The 16,955-nt window shown below is 37.4% G+C and overlaps 2 protein-coding genes across 7 annotated transcripts; both read right to left on the bottom strand.

Moving 5' to 3' along the window:
* Window positions 1–884: 884 nt before the first annotated feature.
* Window positions 885–9,182, bottom strand: LOC111803351 (beta-amylase 8-like). 4 transcript variants are annotated; one of them, XM_023687723.1, is made up of 11 exons: window positions 8,596–9,182; window positions 7,915–7,936; window positions 7,715–7,812; window positions 6,967–7,047; window positions 6,619–6,822; window positions 5,819–6,013; window positions 5,444–5,608; window positions 4,915–5,175; window positions 3,094–3,306; window positions 2,398–2,620; window positions 885–2,073 (listed from the first exon to the last, which is right to left on the bottom strand). In XM_023687723.1, exons 1-11 carry the CDS (start codon window positions 9,010–9,012, stop codon window positions 2,042–2,044), a joined length of 1,911 nt encoding a protein of 636 aa, XP_023543491.1. In that variant the 5' UTR covers window positions 9,013–9,182; the 3' UTR covers window positions 885–2,041. The 4 variants fall into 4 exon arrangements, with proteins under 4 accessions (XP_023543491.1, XP_023543499.1, XP_023543483.1 ...); XM_023687731.1 differs by having other exon boundaries at window positions 7,715–7,803; XM_023687715.1 differs by having other exon boundaries at window positions 7,715–7,936.
* A 507-nt stretch (window positions 9,183–9,689) lies between these two features.
* Window positions 9,690–16,431, bottom strand: LOC111800659. Of its 3 annotated transcripts, none has more exons than XM_023684460.1 (8): window positions 16,256–16,431; window positions 16,110–16,179; window positions 13,166–13,425; window positions 11,725–12,801; window positions 11,420–11,614; window positions 11,184–11,335; window positions 10,949–11,059; window positions 9,690–10,011 (listed from the first exon to the last, which is right to left on the bottom strand). In XM_023684460.1, the coding sequence occupies exons 3-8, from the start codon at window positions 13,352–13,354 to the stop codon at window positions 9,945–9,947; spliced, it is 1,791 nt and encodes a 596-aa protein (XP_023540228.1). In that variant the 5' UTR covers window positions 13,355–13,425; window positions 16,110–16,179; window positions 16,256–16,431; the 3' UTR covers window positions 9,690–9,944. The 3 variants fall into 3 exon arrangements, with proteins under 3 accessions (XP_023540228.1, XP_023540237.1, XP_023540244.1); XM_023684469.1 differs by having other exon boundaries at window positions 16,110–16,174; XM_023684476.1 differs by lacking the exons at window positions 16,110–16,179; window positions 16,256–16,431 and having other exon boundaries at window positions 11,184–11,314; window positions 13,166–13,882.
* Window positions 16,432–16,955: the final 524 nt, after the last annotated feature.

The following is a 16,955-nucleotide window of genomic DNA, read 5'->3' as shown; positions in this document are numbered from 1 at the left end:
AACATTAATGAGAACCATAAATTCATTAGGTTTTGTAACTGGCTTTCATTTATTTTTGGTATGGGTCATAGTTAGCATATTCTGCATTATTTATCTAATTATTTTTAATTTAATTTGCATATGTCATATTGATCTTTGAATTTTAAAATGTGTCTAAGATGGATTTTGCAATTAGATGGTGTTCTCTAAATTTAAGTTGTGTTCACTAAATTTCTTAAATTTGTCTCCTTGATTTTTTTTTTCTAACCTATTTGATTTTTTTTTTTTAATTTACAGTTTTATTAAACATAAAATTGATTTTTTTCCTTTTTAAATATACACTTTAATCTTATATTGAGACGGTTTTTTAATTTTAAAATATAGACTTATTTGATATTTTGATGAAGTTTATTCTTAAAATCATTAATAGCAGAAGCATGATTTGTTTCTAAATCATCTATTGATGCAATGCAAAAACATTATAATTATAATTCTAGAACATCTAATGATTTGTGATTCCATTAATTTGACTTGATTGTTGTTGTTGTAGTAGTTTGTTTGTTTTTAGGGCCAAATAGATTTTTGATTCTTGAAGTTTGAAGGTAGCAGCAGGTAGCGTCAATTTGATTTTAGAAAATTTAAAATAAACACTTTTGATACTGAAATTTGAAAAGGTTCCTGCCCCTCCATCCTCTTCTTTTTCCTCGGAGTTATCCATTTGTAATGTCTCACATTGGTTGGGGAGGAAAACAAAACATCAAGATGTGGAGACTTTCCTCTAGAAGACGTGTTTGAAAGCCTTGAGGAGAAACCCGAAAGGGAAAGCTCAAAAAAGACAATATTTGCTAGCGATGGATCTGGGTCGTTCCACAATTACTCCTCATGAATATATTTATAGTACTTTTCCCCTCTCTTATCTTTTCCCTTTGCTTTCTCTCTAAGCTTTTCTTTCTTCCTAACATTTCATCCCTGTAACTTTCTCTCTTTAATTACCTTTTACTGCATTTATATCTCTACGAAGCATAAATTTCTACCAATGTTGATACCCCATAAATTTCCCTCTTATATTTCTCTAACTGCTGCAAACATTAAAAATAAATAAATAAACATTACCAAACATGATTTCACTTCATTATTTTCTATAAGCTAAGAAATCAAAATGTGTTGTCTTTAATTAATTAACTGAAAAAAAAAAACCATTTAACAAAATGATAAAAAAATGTTAGGGAGAGAACTTCGAGCCCTTCGGCCGTTCAATAACAGCTCTCTCCCCAGGATTGGTACATAATGTTAATTATAGTTTATGCCTAAAAGAATCGGTAAACACCAATGGCAATTTTAACTCTAAAAAAACTGATTCTCTCCATTGTAGTAATGAGTGAGAGTGTCCAAGATTTCTAAAGAGAGAAGATAAAGAGTTCTTTACCCCAACCACTAGATTTTTCTTCCTGTTTTTTCTCTTAAAACTCTAAAAAATGTTTATCAAGTCTTTTTCTGTATAGTAAGCTTAAGGCTTATTAGATCATTTAAAGATATATTACTCACTAACCTAAGAGTCTAAGAACTAAAAGTGTACAAATCTGGGAGACAAAGGAAAGGAAGGCAAGATTTTAGTCCACGTTGACTCCAAAGTCATTACCTATTCTTGAAAACCCTCATGAAAGAAAAATGATCTTATATTTCATAGCTCTCTCTACCTTAAACATCGACTCTCATCCATAAGCTTGAAGGTTAACCACAACTTCTAGAGAGAGAAGTTGAAGACATCAACCACAAAGCTAAGGGATTTTTTTTCCTTTTTTTCTGGACAGATATAAATGGGGTTGAAGTTTGAAGCCATGATATATATTTTAAACCAACTAAATTTTCCCAGCTGAACGGTCACTAACAAACTCTAATGGGTTCATCATTCAAAGGCAGCAACTTAAAAAACGACGCATAGAAGATGAAATTTACAATCACTATGCTCTTTTACGAGGTTTGAGATGACAATAATTTACCTGAACATGTCTAGAACGGTAGCTACAGTTTGCAATCCATGTATGAGTAAGAATTTTGCACTTCAACAGGGCACCAAATCGTCTACTATCTCGCCTGCAAAAGATTGTTAAAATGGTAACAGCCAAACAAATATTATGAATCCAAGTGCCATATATCTTCAAGGTTAAGCAAATAACTTCTATTCTTCAAAAACCCTGTTTGAATTGTACTATAAAGAATTATGCATTATGAACATTATATATATATATATATATATATATATATAGAGGGAGAGAGAGAGAGAGAGATAGTTATATATATGGATAGATATAGGTATCCATTTATAATTTCCTGATGCATCAACCCATTACCCTAAGATAATTTCCTGATGCATCAACCCATTACCCTAAGATAAGGACAAACAAATTAAATACTTACCATGCATGCACTTAATGAAGTAGTCCAACTCCGGAAAGCAAACCGCTCCTTGAATCAAAGCAGCAGGCTGCTGACGATATGCAAAGAAAGAGAAATGATGGCGATCAGGGTCATTCCTCGGTTTTGCCATATCAATAATTCTCATATGTCCTTCTCTGTCATAGCACGAAAGGGAATTTTCACCAGCTACAGCTAAGCCTCGATCCCAAGCAGAATTTAAAATCTGTAGACGAGGCATGGAAATTTCCCTTTAAAGGCATTCATAAGGGAGAAGGAACAGAATAATAGAGAACAGAAACAGTTAAATTTCAACATGATAATGGTTACTACTACACACTAGATGTCGAGAAATAAAGAAATTGTTTTGAGACCAGTTCTCTGTCAGTGCTTTCAAATCTGGTGCTAGAAAATTTTGAACAAACGACAGGTACACTTAATATTATTGATCATACTGAACTCATATCACAGTTTACAAATTTGAGATTTTGAAAGGTATAAATGTTTTTTATTTTTTTAAAATGGTAACCATTGCAGCCACGTCTTCCCCTACGTTTTGTTGCTTTCAATAACATTGGAAAACGGCACATTAACCTTTATCAAGGCATTAATCAATGGCCAGAAAAATCATAGCGAAGGCACCCATAGAAGCTCAATGGTGCAAAGAAAAAGGCAAAAGATACTACAAAAGTTCATCACCTGCCAACTCAAACTTTCTGGATCAGCCAATGCATCATCCACTTCCTGACCAGTAACTGGCATGCCAGAGCATACGAGTTTGACTATTACAGAGTGTTTCTTCAGAACATCTAAAACAGGGGAGTAACCATCTTGGTTAGAGGGGTTATAAAACCCAGCTGTGAGCTCTGCCGCATGACTAGAAGTTTTGTACCACCAATAAACTGCAGGAATCTGTGTTAACAAAAACATGCATTTAACTGATTCCGCAATAAGTCCATGACCGGATGCCTTACGATTGATTGATAGAGACATGAAACATATCAGAAGTTGAACTCATGAAGCGAGGACCAAAGTTGGAAAATGAGTAACAGGATGCTGATTGTCTTAAAGAAGTTGTACCCATGATTGAAGATTAACTATGCAAGTAGGGAGTACAGATACGATGGTTGTACCGAGAAAAAAAAAGTATGCATGGGAATCGAAAATACAGCCGTTGTTCTACTGGAATTTTCATCCCTATAAAACATACAATGATAGTTGAGAGACATGATTACATACTCATGCTTGCTCAATATATTGACCTAGGCTTCATCAAATGGAATGCAACAAACTTGGATAGGTGGGCGAATAATGGAGAAGACAATAGAGGAGAGACAGGACGAGAGATATGGGGGTTTTATCATAGTGTGACCCTCTAGATTCAACTCTCGAACCTCAAAAGCTCCAAGATACTAATAGACTCGTTTCCCCAGTTGGAAAATTCTGAACACTAATAGACTCTTTACTTCCCTCGTTTTCATAGCGGAATATTTATTACACCCAAATCCTCTTTGCCACTTCCGATATAGGCACCCATTATTCTCTCTGTTAGCTCAGTGTCTTATACCCATAATGCCGATAGAAAATAACACTCTACACTTCCCTTCTCACATAAAGTATATGTAACTTACAAGGGTTGAGTCCTAGGCTCCTAACATTTCTTACAATTTACAACCAGGTATTGTGTATGTCACACCCCATAAACAAAATTTGGAATCCGGATTTGGCACTTAATGGCCCCAACATTCCCATGTATCCTTTGCGACATGGTCACATTACTTACTCCTCACTTTTAAGAGTAAAAACTATCCCTACAGACCAAAGAAGTCCTTCCAACATGTTTTGTCCTCACTAACATTAAGAAAATTCTCAAAAGATCACCCATCGTAGAATTGCTCCAAGCAAAACATGTTTGCTTATGGAGTTCCTATGATTGATCCACCAAAAAGGAAAGTGCACTTTGTTGATATAGACTTTTAATTCTTTTAAGCTTTTCTTAACTATCATACTATCATATTCTAAGAATCACTCTCATTCGGATGTGGTCTTCAGTTTGTTCATGTACCCCTCTTTTATTCAAGTGTCACATGCCCACCAACTGCCACGTTGGTTTGTCCCCAAACCACATCTCACTAGGAAAGGTACCGCTCTGATACCATTTGTAATGCACCATGTTTAGGATTCGGAATCCAGATTCGGGCCTGAGGCATCAAAGTGTACCCATGAGAAGGAAGACAATTTAATGCAAGTCCCACTAACAAAGAAAAACCTACATTCAAACAAATCCTGAATAAAATAATGTGCTCCAAGAAGCACATCTGGTCATAATGCTAATTAAAAATAAGTTCTCAATGAGAAGGTGACTTGTCAATGGCCTGACGGTGGAAAATTTCAAGAAGAATTAATCACCCAAAGAGCAAGGGACAAATTCATGAAAAGGCAATCATTACGATAAGTCACTAGCAACGGAAAAAACTTGCACAAAGCTAAGGTTGACCAGTGAGATGAACACTCTCATACCTTAACGATAAATTTTGTTTCCTCAAAGACAAGGCTTGCAAGAGACAAGACATTATCTACATGATATATCAGCATCTGCGCATACCATTGGAGGAAAAAGCGCCCATAGTAACTATCATAATCACCTCGTTCACAGAAGAACCCTGATTCATGTGGTCTAGAATTGTATTGTCCAGAATTATCAGGTCCTCTAGCCCAGAATGAGTGACCACGAAGCCCAGCAGCTTTGCGCAGACTCTGTTGTAGATACTTATCATAACACTGCACATCAAATTTGCCAAAGTTAACAATCAGCTATCCAATGGTCCCAAATTATTCCACTTGGTCTTACAAGGTGATGGGCCATTATGGTCCATTTTTATGAGTAGGTTCATTACTTTCAAGTAGAGCTTTCAAGGTCACATATAGCATGACAATTGTTGTCTATACTACATGCTGATAGAACCCTCCTGATATATGAAACACAATACTCAATGAATACTAAGAATGGGAGATTATCAATATGATGAAGAGAATGTTTAAGAGATACCTGAAACTCACCAATACCAGGATAGCTCCATCCCATTCTTTTTGAGAAAGAAGGATATTTTAGCTCTCCAGATGCCCCCAGTCCTACTTCAATCGCAGAGACAAAACCCTCAGCAAACAAATCATTGAACTCAGTATGAAAGCTTCGCATGAAGTCAAAATAGACCTATAAATATTTAAGATTCCGTTAGGTACATAAATCCAGGTTATAATAGGGGTGATAATATAAAAGTATCTCATGGCCAGAACTGGAAAGAAAATTACATCGTAGGCATATAGAATTCATCAAACTAAAATAAAAAATTAGATATACAAGGTTATCACAGTTTGACATCCTGTAAGTTGCAGTGTTATAGCACACAAAATGCTTCATCACCTCCATGCCAGTTCTTCCTCTTAAAACTCTCTCTTTGTCAATGCCCCAAGATAGACAATCCTCATTCCTCCTTCCTTCACGATCTGTAAAGAATATATCGGGGTTTTCCTTCCCTATCTCCAAAACCCATTGTGGGAGGTTGATAAATGCATCACCAGATTCAGTTCCCTCACATGCATGGAATGCCATCACAACCTTTCGAAAAAACATTTCCAAAAGTGATTCGACAATGGTTAGGAAATAAAGACAATTAACCATGGTTGTTTTATGAGCTTTAGACAATAATCATTAATCACAATGCTCCTAAAGCAGGCTAGGAATTTTCATGACCATGATCGCATCTCAGAGAAATACCTCTGAAACCCAAGGTTAACGGTGATTCTTATTTTAAATCCAAAATACATAACAGCAATTTGAGGACCGGTAAAACAAAAAGAGACTAAATGTGACAACAATCCAGATGGGTGCATAAGCAGCAAGTAAAGGTCATATTAGAATACTCAAAACGATCCTAAATATGACAAGAGTTTGTTCCCATCAAGATCAATGCAATGATATAGCCTTTTGCAACTAATTGGCCAATCAATAAATTGGGTTCTCTGGAAATGTAAAAATCATGACGAAGTAGATAACATAAACAATTTATGTTGGTGATAAAATAAACAAAGGGAAACTCCTTAAGGACTTATCTATAGCATATATACCGATGGGTTTCTTCTACTTCTACTTTCATTTAGATTTCACATGATTTGACCTACATACAAATGGAGCCATACGTGCAGCTCATCATTGGGAAATACCTGCAATTTCAGCTTGAATTCTCGTATGATGTTAAAAAGGTCTCTATAGCCAGACCACACATACTTCTGTGGGTTCCAAGCTTCTATGATACCCCACCAACAATCCACAATAACACCATCAACATTTAGTGCTTTCAAATGACTTAACTCCTGTCTAACGCCATCAGGATCAATCAACAGACAGAAGTTGTTTATAAAACCAGTCTGGCATGAAAGTTTGGGATACATTAGCAATTAAAATTTTGACGAAGTGAAAGCGACATAGAAGGTAAATCTGAAGANAAAAAAAAAAAAAAAAAAAAAAAAAAAAAAAAAAAAAAAAAAAAAAAAAAAAAAAAAACCACTTACTGAAAGCGTTACATAAACAGGGACATAAGGAGTGCCTCCGAATTGACTCTCATTCTCCCTAGGGCGAATATCTTGTATAAGCTGTGCATCAGTTGACCAAAAGTTTGATTTTTCAAACTCAAAATCTTTAAAAAAAAAAAAAAATCAGGGAAGCAGGCAGATATAAAGGAACGTGCTTGATACATGACAGAGTTTTGATACGGATCAGACATCTACAGTAATACTTCCCAAAATTTAAAATAAAATAAATTATAGCTTAGAATCACAATTAAAGTGAAAATGAACCAATAAATTTTGACAATATCAACAGTTTCTTAATTTCCTATGCAGAAGGGGAAACCCATCATTTTATTTCTCAACTACAATGGAAGACTTCAGCCTTTTTTAGGACATAGCATCATGCGTCACTTGAGAGAGACATATACAGGATGAATGGAATCTAATTCATTACTTAGACCTCTTTGTTCCATTCAAAATAGACAAATCTCTATATTAACACTACGTATGTATGCTTTACATTGTCAATGTCCTAACTGATCCATCTTTGTAAAATGAAGTAGAGGACTTTCACGTCCTTAAAGGCATTAGGAATACCTGATGTACAATAAAACATCACTTACACGTGTGAAAGGAAACAAAAGGTTTAACTTAAAGTTATTTAAATAATACTACGTTACTTTTCTAAGAAATTAGCACAGCACAATAAAGTTGGATGGGAGAAAAGGAGCTAGTTAGTGAAAAACTTTACCTGATCTTCCAGGCAGTGAGCTGAGTTAAGAGGGCTCAAAGCTGCATACTTCTCATTCTTTGCATCTCTTTCCGTGATAACAACCGAATCTAAAGATGCTGGAGATAAGCTCTCATCAATTCTATGAACAGATGGCTGACAATCTAAAGCTGCTTTAATAGAGCAACTCTTAAAAGAAACGGATGAGATAGGGCTTTCACCTGACCTTACAGGAAATGCTGCCTGTGAAGTATTTACAATCAACAGTTACCAAGGCTTTAGAAAGAACGGATAATACAGTGGATTTAAGCAGCAGCATAGAAACTAGGACAACCAAATTAGAGCATACTTTTTGTATGATGACATATTTTATATCTTATAATCCTAATTGGAAAGACAGGTAGAGTGCGAAGCGTTCGATCTATATCATCTTCCTCAAGTTTAAACTCTTAACACAATCTACGTTGTTTGCTAGAATAAAGGCAACCATATACGACAGATGCACGAAGGTTTTCCAACGACAGTAGAAACTTATGAAGCATTGCCAGATATTCATACCTAAATTATAGCACAAGTCTTAAATTACCATTTGCTCTAAAAGTATCGATAAAACTGCGAAAATAAGCAATGAGTTGATTGTTGAGCCTGTGTTACTATCACCTGTCGTTGACACTTCATTTACGTTCCATATTTCCTTTTGCAGCGTTCATCATTAGCAATTTCAGAGTAATGCTCTTGTCGTGTTCCTTTAAATCACGTTCATCATTTTCGATTCTTTTAGTGGCATCAGAGATCAATCCATGATTGTTTTAAAGAATTCATAGAGATAAACTAAGAACGAAAAAATTAGCGTGACAATGACTCTTGAAAAAAGCGCGAAAAGTTTAACCAAAAGTACCAACCTCTTGGGACTGAGAAGGCGGAGTGGAGTGCCTGTATGTGGTGCCATCGACCTCGACAACCCAACCAGCCTCCCTAGCAAGCGCGGCCAGCACATCATTCATATCAGCGCGAGCAGGAAGGGGGAAGTTACCATACTGGCGGAGTCCCGCCAGTATTCGACTAGTAATGGCTCGGCGATGGCGCTCACGAAGCTTCGTCCGCTCTTTTTCCTTCTCTCTCTCTCTCTTTGCCTTGCCGCCAGTAGCAGAAGCCGTGGAAGTTGTCTGTCCTATAGCAGCAGCGGTGGCGGCAAAACCACGAGGACGACGAGGCGGCGGCTGCGGAGGTTGAAGCTGGTGCGATAAATAGTCGGAAACATTATTGGCTCGGGGTTGAAGATCTTGATGGAAACTATCGTCGTTCAAGCTGCCGCTCATCTTCGTCGAATTCTTGCAACTTACAAACAATATCGAATTACATTGATTCGTTCGAACCAGTAGCTCTTAGGAATTCCGATTGCAGCTATCCTTCCCGCCCATTCCCTCCGGCAAGACGACGCGCCTTTGCCTCGCGCTCATAGCTGATTAAGCAAACAAACAAATCTCTCTTCCCGATACAGAAAATTAAAAAAACCGACAACTATATATATATATATATATATATAAATATTATTTTTAAAAAATCAATAATTATAAAAATCTCAATTAATTGATCTTTTTTTTTTTTTCTTTTCTCGCACTCTTTATTCCTCTTTTTTCTTTTATTCATCAATATATTTCCTCCACTTATATTGCGCAGAAATTTAAATTTGTATTTATTAAATATATTGCTTAATTAAGAATGTTTGGATTTATGATATAAATATATATATAAAGTAAAATAAAAATTTCAAATAAGTTGGAATAAATTTTTTTATCTACTTCTTATGTTAAATTTAATATAAAAATTACCTTGATATCAGAATTTAGATTAAGCTAGATAAACTTATAAATATTTATAATTAAAAAATATTTTATGGGAAATTTTGGTTTATTTCTTAAATTAAATGAAAATGTTAATTAAGCAATAAAAAAAAACAAAATTTATGGGGAAAAGTGGGGAAAAAGACAGGAAGTGTAGAGAAAAGACTTTCATTATCTTATTCACAATCTTGGACAGGAGAAGAAGGCTCGTGAGATTCTCTTTTGGGTCCATTTTCATTACAACACTCTAGCAAGTCAATACTTATAAAAAGGACACCACAAATCATAGAACAAAAACCAGAATTTCAGCATCATTTTCATACCCATTCATCATCTTTTCCCTTGCAATATTCTCACCAGCCAACCAAAAAGAATCACAGACAGCGGGTTTTCGAAATGAATTGCCTTCACATGACATCGTCTGGTAACGCATCTGATCTGCTGCATATGTCACCTCGACAGAGTGGACATACCCTGCATAATAACACAGACGAGCAAGTCAGGTTGGTTGAACTTCAGTAGCGTGAAAACTATACACATCGATCGAGTCAAAAGTAGGATTCATTTGTTCGACTGTTCAACGAGTCGTTGGTTGAGGCACAATGTATCTAATATGAGTATTATCAAGTCAGGCCCACCCCATGAATGATGTCTGTGAAAGCCATGAATGGTCGAACTTCAGTAGCATGAAAACTATACACATCGATCGTGTCAAAAGTAGGATCTTGTTCGACTGTTCAACAAGTCGTTGGTTGAGGCACAATGTATCTAATATCAGTATTATCAAGTCAGGCCCACCCCATGAATGATGTATGTGAAAGCCATGAATGGTCGAACTTCAGTAGCGTGAAAACTATACACATCGATCGAGTCAAAAGTAGGATTCATTTGTTCGACTGTTCAACGAGTCGTTGGTTGAGGCACAATGTATCTAATATGAGTATTATCAAGTCAGGCCCACCCCATGAATGATGTCTGTGAAAGCCATGAATGGTCGAACTTCAGTAGCATGAAAACTATACACATCGATCGTGTCAAAAGTAGGATCTTGTTCGACTGTTCAACAAGTCGTTGGTTGAGGCACAATGTATCTAATATCAGTATTATCAAGTCAGGCCCACCCCATGAATGATGTATGTGAAAGCCATGAATGGTCGAACTTCAGTAGCATGAAAACTATACACATCGATCGAGTCAAAAGTAGGATTCATTTGTTCGACTGTTCAACGAGTCGTTGGTTGAGGCACAATGATCTAATATGAGTATTATCAAGTCAGGCCCACCCCATGAATGATGTCTGTGAAAGCCAGTGTATGATGTTCCAAAAATACCAGAAAATGAGGCATTCATCCATGTATGCTAATTGTATACAGTTCGAGATGCAGAAAACGGTATGTGAACCAGTTAATACCTGTGGATTTCCTTCAGCCACTTATCGACACACGCTGTGTGAAACTCATGATGGCAAGGCAACACTCTCATGCTGTCTCCTTCATCGTACTCGACCAGGCATATGTAGCATCTGTGGATTTATAGTATAAAAGGTGGGACACATCAGACAAATGTTGGACTAAACACGAAAAGAGCTATGCGTGCGAAAGAATATGTGGAATGAATGTCTTAAACAAGAAAGAGCATATGCTTACTGGGCAGCTTCCTCGTTTTGATGCTTTTGCAACTTGGAATAAAATTTAACGGGCATAGAATCTACAATATCGTTCGGAGCAGGCAGAGAGCCAATCGAAGATGCAGGACGGGACGATAAGACTACAGATTGCTGGTGAATTTCATCCAGAACCTAATTAAATTAAGTACAGAGATTCAATAGTATAGATAAAATGCGAGGAAAGTAAGCAGAGAAGATGACAGAACATTGACTTACCTCAAATAAGGCTTCAGCTAACATTACAATTCTTGATATACTAGCTCTAGCATCAGTGTTATCATTTACATTTGTGTCACGATTATTGATACGACAAGTACAATGACCCGTCCTATGTCGACCAGATAATATACACGATCTCTCGTGCCCAGATAGGTTCTCAAAGCGACTTCCCAACCGCTGTAGGGCACGAACCTGAATGAGTGGATTCAAGAGAGAAAAAAAAGACCAACATTACAACATTTTTATACTATTGCATCTCTACCATAGCATAAAAATGAACTCCATCAAGAATAATTACAAACCTGGGAACGTATTCGTCTTCTCCGCTCAAGGAAATTTGACCGGTGTTCGAGCAAATCGTGATATCTAGCTTCTCGAGGCCGAGTGGTTTCCATTTCATTATCTTGGGTGCTAAACAGGGAACTAGATAGACTAGGAGCTGGATAACCTGACGTTGTTGGAGAGGTCATAGCATTATCTTCAGATGATGAAGCCCTTGTCTCAGCAGTCCGAACATGTCGGTCATCGCCACTCTGACTAGCATCTCTCTCCTCTCCCTCTTGTTGCTGAGGACACAATGTGAAGTCAGATAACGATGATCTACGAAGAACCCTATCTCGGAGTCTTCCAACGCTAAGGGTCCGACTGAAACGAAAATTCTGTTCAACTGGTTCCCTAGATCCAGTCTGTCTATCAGATTGTCTAATCTCACTGCTTTCATTTTCAGGTAGATTTCGAGGATGGGAAACGTTTCCATCAGGCTCTACTCGGGCATTATCACAATCACGAGCCACATTGTGGGTAGAAGAAACTGCCTGATTGTCTTGTAAGTTAGTAGAAAGATCAGAAGGTAGTGTATTTAGCCTAAAATTAGCAGGACCATCTCCATGATACTGAGTATGAGTTGCACTAGCTAAGGACGCAGGAAGCGAGTCCCTACCTTGCTGCATTTCATCTCGATCATCCAAGCCTCCGACAGGTCCATTCGACAAACGAAGCCCGTCTTCGTCATTCAACATTGAGAGATTAGTTGAAGACAAAGGATAAGATCTAGATGATCCTAACCTGCTTGCTCTACTCAGTCTGAAGCTTACATTACCGGGAACAAAACTAAAGCGAGAAAGGAAGTTACTCGAAGACTTCAACGGTTCGAGGGAGGTTGCATGGGAAGAAGTACTACCAGCTCTAGGGGCGGTAACAGCACCACCGGTTTGATCCCATCCATCAAGTTCAACATTCGACGTTACGCAAGGTGCTTCAACAGACTCCTCAGCTTTGACCCTTCTGTAACCCTCAATTTTCTTCTGATCTAATGCTTGAGCAGTATGATTTGCAGATGAACAATAATGAGCATTCTTTTTGTTATCACTTTCACAATCCTGCAGAAGAACACATAACCCAAGTGAACATAACGAACATCGTCAATCAACCTCTAATTTTGTTCAGAGAGATCATTAGAAATTAAAACTGCCCATCATAAATCAAATACAAGAACCATTTATACAATAATCCAAATTGCATGGGCAGAACATGCTGGAATTCTATAGAAATATAAACAAGAAAATTAACATGAATCGAAAGACAACAGACAACGCAAAGTTAAAACACTACTAAGTTTTGTGCAAATATGAAGTCCATTCTCCAGAAATCGAATGCCAAAACAATAAAAAAAAAACACCAACAAAGATGCAGAAATTCGAATCTCAATCCATCTTGAAAAAAAAGGGGAAGAAAATCCCGTACATTATCGTCATTGTCGCTATGGTGCGATCCAGAGAGCGTCCCAAGGCAAGAACACTGGAAAACTCTCCGGCCTTTGGATCTCCTCCTCCGGATTCTCCCGGAACTCGAAAGAGTCGCCGCCAACGACGATGAAGACGGCGGCGGCGACGGCAGCGAACTGCACGACGGTTTACTCCCGCTGGATCCCATCCCTCGAAACCAACGCCGATCCTACTCCATGGAAAAATCCAAAAAGTGGCAAAGATTCGAACAATCCAGATCTAGAAAGACTCCATAAACACCGATTTCAAATTAATGAGAGATTAAAAGGAATGAAGGAGAATTGGGAAAGTAAAAAAGAAAGGAAAGCATGGGATTGGAAGCATATTGTGGCGAGTAGATGAGAGAAAGAGACAAAGTAACTCGCAGAGCAGAGATGTGGAACGGAAATGGGGTCCCTTTCTTGATTATCCAAATGCTAAGCGAAGCAAAGCAAATGATAAGGAACCCATGTAGCGTAATTTTGAGTGAGGATTTAATAGCAATACATAAATTAGAGTTGAGCGATGTTGATTGATTTTCAGATCGAAAAGACGAAGAACATGCCGTTTTCTCTGCCTCCGTTTGAGGGAAAAATTCAAACACCCGACCCTTCGAAAATTGCACCCCCTGGGCCACCGGGCTCAGTTCTGTGTACTTTCTTCTTGGGCCTTCCTTTGTCTTCCAGTTCTCATCTTCCCATCATTTTCTTTTTTTTTATTGAAATTGTGGCGGGCAACTAAAAAAAATTAATTCACTTTTATTTCTTTTTTAATGCAAAACTTCCACAAATTTTGCACAGGAAGCCCCCCCAACACTTTCAAATTTAAAACCTGACCACAAGTCGAAGTAACCGAACAAACAAGAATTTAGTGAAGCAAGCTCCAAAAAGAACATTATTTACACTTTTTTAGTTAACTTTATAGTCGATTTGTGTTNAAAAAAAAAAAAAAAAAAAAAACAAGGCATACTATAAATTTAGGCCTATATTAACCGATATCAAATAACATTTGTTTTATAGCTTTGTAATAGTCAAAAGTTGCTTGAAGAAAAAATATTTGCATTTTTCTCCATCCGTCAATTCATGGTTGAAAGAATTCTAGTGATGAAATAGTAAATTATTGTAATGAAACACGGAAGAAACAGCTAAAATTCCACATCAGTTAGATAATGAGTCAAGGATTTGTCGTTCTTTTCCATTAGTTAGATTTGTCATTCATACAAGGTTTTTACTTCAAGGCAACTAAGAGTGTTCTTTTCTATAATGAATGTTTCGTTCTCTCCTCCCGTCGATGTGGGACTTCACAATCCACCTATCTTGGGAGCTCAATGTCCTCATTGACACACTGCCTGGTGTCTGATACTTATATCATTTTGTAACAATTCAAGCTCATCACTAACAAACATTGTTTGTTTTGACTCATTACATATTGTCTTAACTCTTACGGTTTTAAAACACGTTTACTACGGAGAAGCTTCTCTGCCCTTGTAAGGAATATCTTGTTCCTCTCTCCAATCGAGGTGAGACCTCAGAAAAATAAAGTTCCATCAATGTTAGATTCGTTTCGATAAAAACCAAACTACATATTTACGTTGTAACTAATACAGCATGAATGGCAGAGAAGCAATTGCTAATATTGTTTTTTTTTATTAATACAGTCTCTTTATGTCACAACTCACGAGTTGTGGAAAAAAGCTAAAAGCCCTTTGGTCCATTTGGTGGTTGCTATTGCCCGAGAATATTGGATTAAAAGTAGACATCCCAAGTTTCAAGGTAAAGATAGAAAAGGCTAGTTGATATCAGAACTGTTCTAGTGTGTTCTTGGTTTCTACATAAATATCTCTGCAGTTTCAACTGTTCCATAAGCATTATTCTGCTGTAATCCCATGGCATTGGGAGGTTTTCTTTTTCCACCGAGAATATCTTATCCTGCTCTTGGTACTTTTACTTTTAGATATATTACTTGTGAGATCCAACATCGATTGGAAAGGAGAACGAAATATTCTTTGTAAAGTTGTGGAAACATCTTCCTAATAGATGCGTTTTAAAATCGTGAGGCGGGCGGCAATATGTAACTGGCCAAAGCAGACAATATCTATTATTGATGGGCTTGGGCCGTTACAAATGGTATTAGAACTAGGTACCGAGTGGTGTGCTAGAGAGGACGTTGAGCACCGAAGGGGAGTGGATTGTAAGATCACGCATTGGCTGGAGAGAGGAACGAAACGTTTTTTATAAGGGTGTGAAAACCTTTCACTAACAGACGCGTTTTAAAAGCCTTGAAGAGAAGCCCGAAAGGGAACGCTTAAAGAGAATAATATAATCTTGAGGGGAAGGTCGAAAGTGAAAGTTTAAAGAGGACTATATAATCTTGAGGGGGAAGCCAGGAAAAACTCAATCAGGACAATATCTGCTAGCAGTAGGCTAAAATATAATCTTGAAGTTAAACTCGAAAGGGGAAGCTCAAAGAGGATAATATCTATTAGCAATTAGTTTGGACGTATAGACAATAACCACGCAAAGATTAGGATCTTTTAAATAAACAAACGAATCATGAAAGAACATATACAATAATGATTGAAAGCAAAAGCTTAGACAAATAAACATGTCTAATGCCCAAAGACTGCATCATTCTACACAGGGATGCGTGGGATCCATCCTAATGCTTCAGCTCAATGCTCAAACTTCAATAAAATCACAATTAAATACTAAATTTTATCCTTCAGACAAATCTCGAGAAGAGACCAAAAAAGCAAACAAAAGGTATGAGATGTTAAATTAAGCCACATGTGCATAAAAAATTGCAAGTTGTCAATCAACAAAGTGAAGTGCATAAGAAATCAATCACCAAGAACCCTAGACAACAACGAACAAACGAAATTGCAAGTTACGAGCACATTCAAAGCGGAAATCCAGACGACTTACATAGTCGACGGCAAGCGGGAAGGTCTAGTTGGATCATAATTGATCGAGACAGCAGCCTTCGATGCCTGGCCTACAATAAACAAACAAACATCCATTAAAAACGTATCCGAGCACATAGATTCAACATGGCGTTGGGCGCTGGTTACCGATGGTGCCATTGCTGCCGGATGCCCATTTGTTCCAAGCTTCCATTTACGCGAAACCCTCCGGACGTCTTAAGCTTCCATGGAAATGAACCAGTGAGCTCTAGCAAATATCTCGTTCGTCCGAATTGGTTGAAGACATTTCCCGGGACGACTAAATTTTTCTTACGCTGTATTAAACTATAAATGATTGAATTTAGGTCTCCTAGGAGGGTATTGTTTATTTGTTTTTTAATTTATAAAAGCTTGCAAATTAGGTTACATATTTGTTAAGACGAAACTCAACCTCACGGCTAGTAGACGACATTTGGACTAACTTTCTCTTTTGGGCTTCTCGTTTCAAATTTCTCCTTAAAGTTTTTAAAACGCATATTTCTCATAACTCAATCCCTTCGTGGTCCCAACGTCCTCCCTATCATTAGTCCCCCTCTCCAAGTGATGTGGGATCTCACAATCCACCATCTTCAGGATCTAGCGTCTTCGTTGGCACAGTGTTCACCCCCTTTAGAGCTCAACGTCCTCATTGGCACACCGTCCAGTGTCCACCCCCTCCGGGGCTCGCGTACTCACTGGCACACCACTCGGTGTCTGGCTCTAATACCATTTGTAACAGTTTAAACCCATCGCTAACAAATATTGTCCGCTATAACCCATTACGTATCCCTATTAGCCTCACGGTTCTAATACGTGTCTGCTAATAAGA

This window comes from Cucurbita pepo, chromosome LG01, assembly GCF_002806865.2.
Source record: "Cucurbita pepo subsp. pepo cultivar mu-cu-16 chromosome LG01, ASM280686v2, whole genome shotgun sequence".
Lineage (NCBI taxonomy): Eukaryota > Viridiplantae > Streptophyta > Magnoliopsida > Cucurbitales > Cucurbitaceae > Cucurbita > Cucurbita pepo.
The sequence above is the reverse complement of the archived record's forward strand: the minus strand, read 5'-3'. Positions and strand labels throughout refer to the sequence as shown.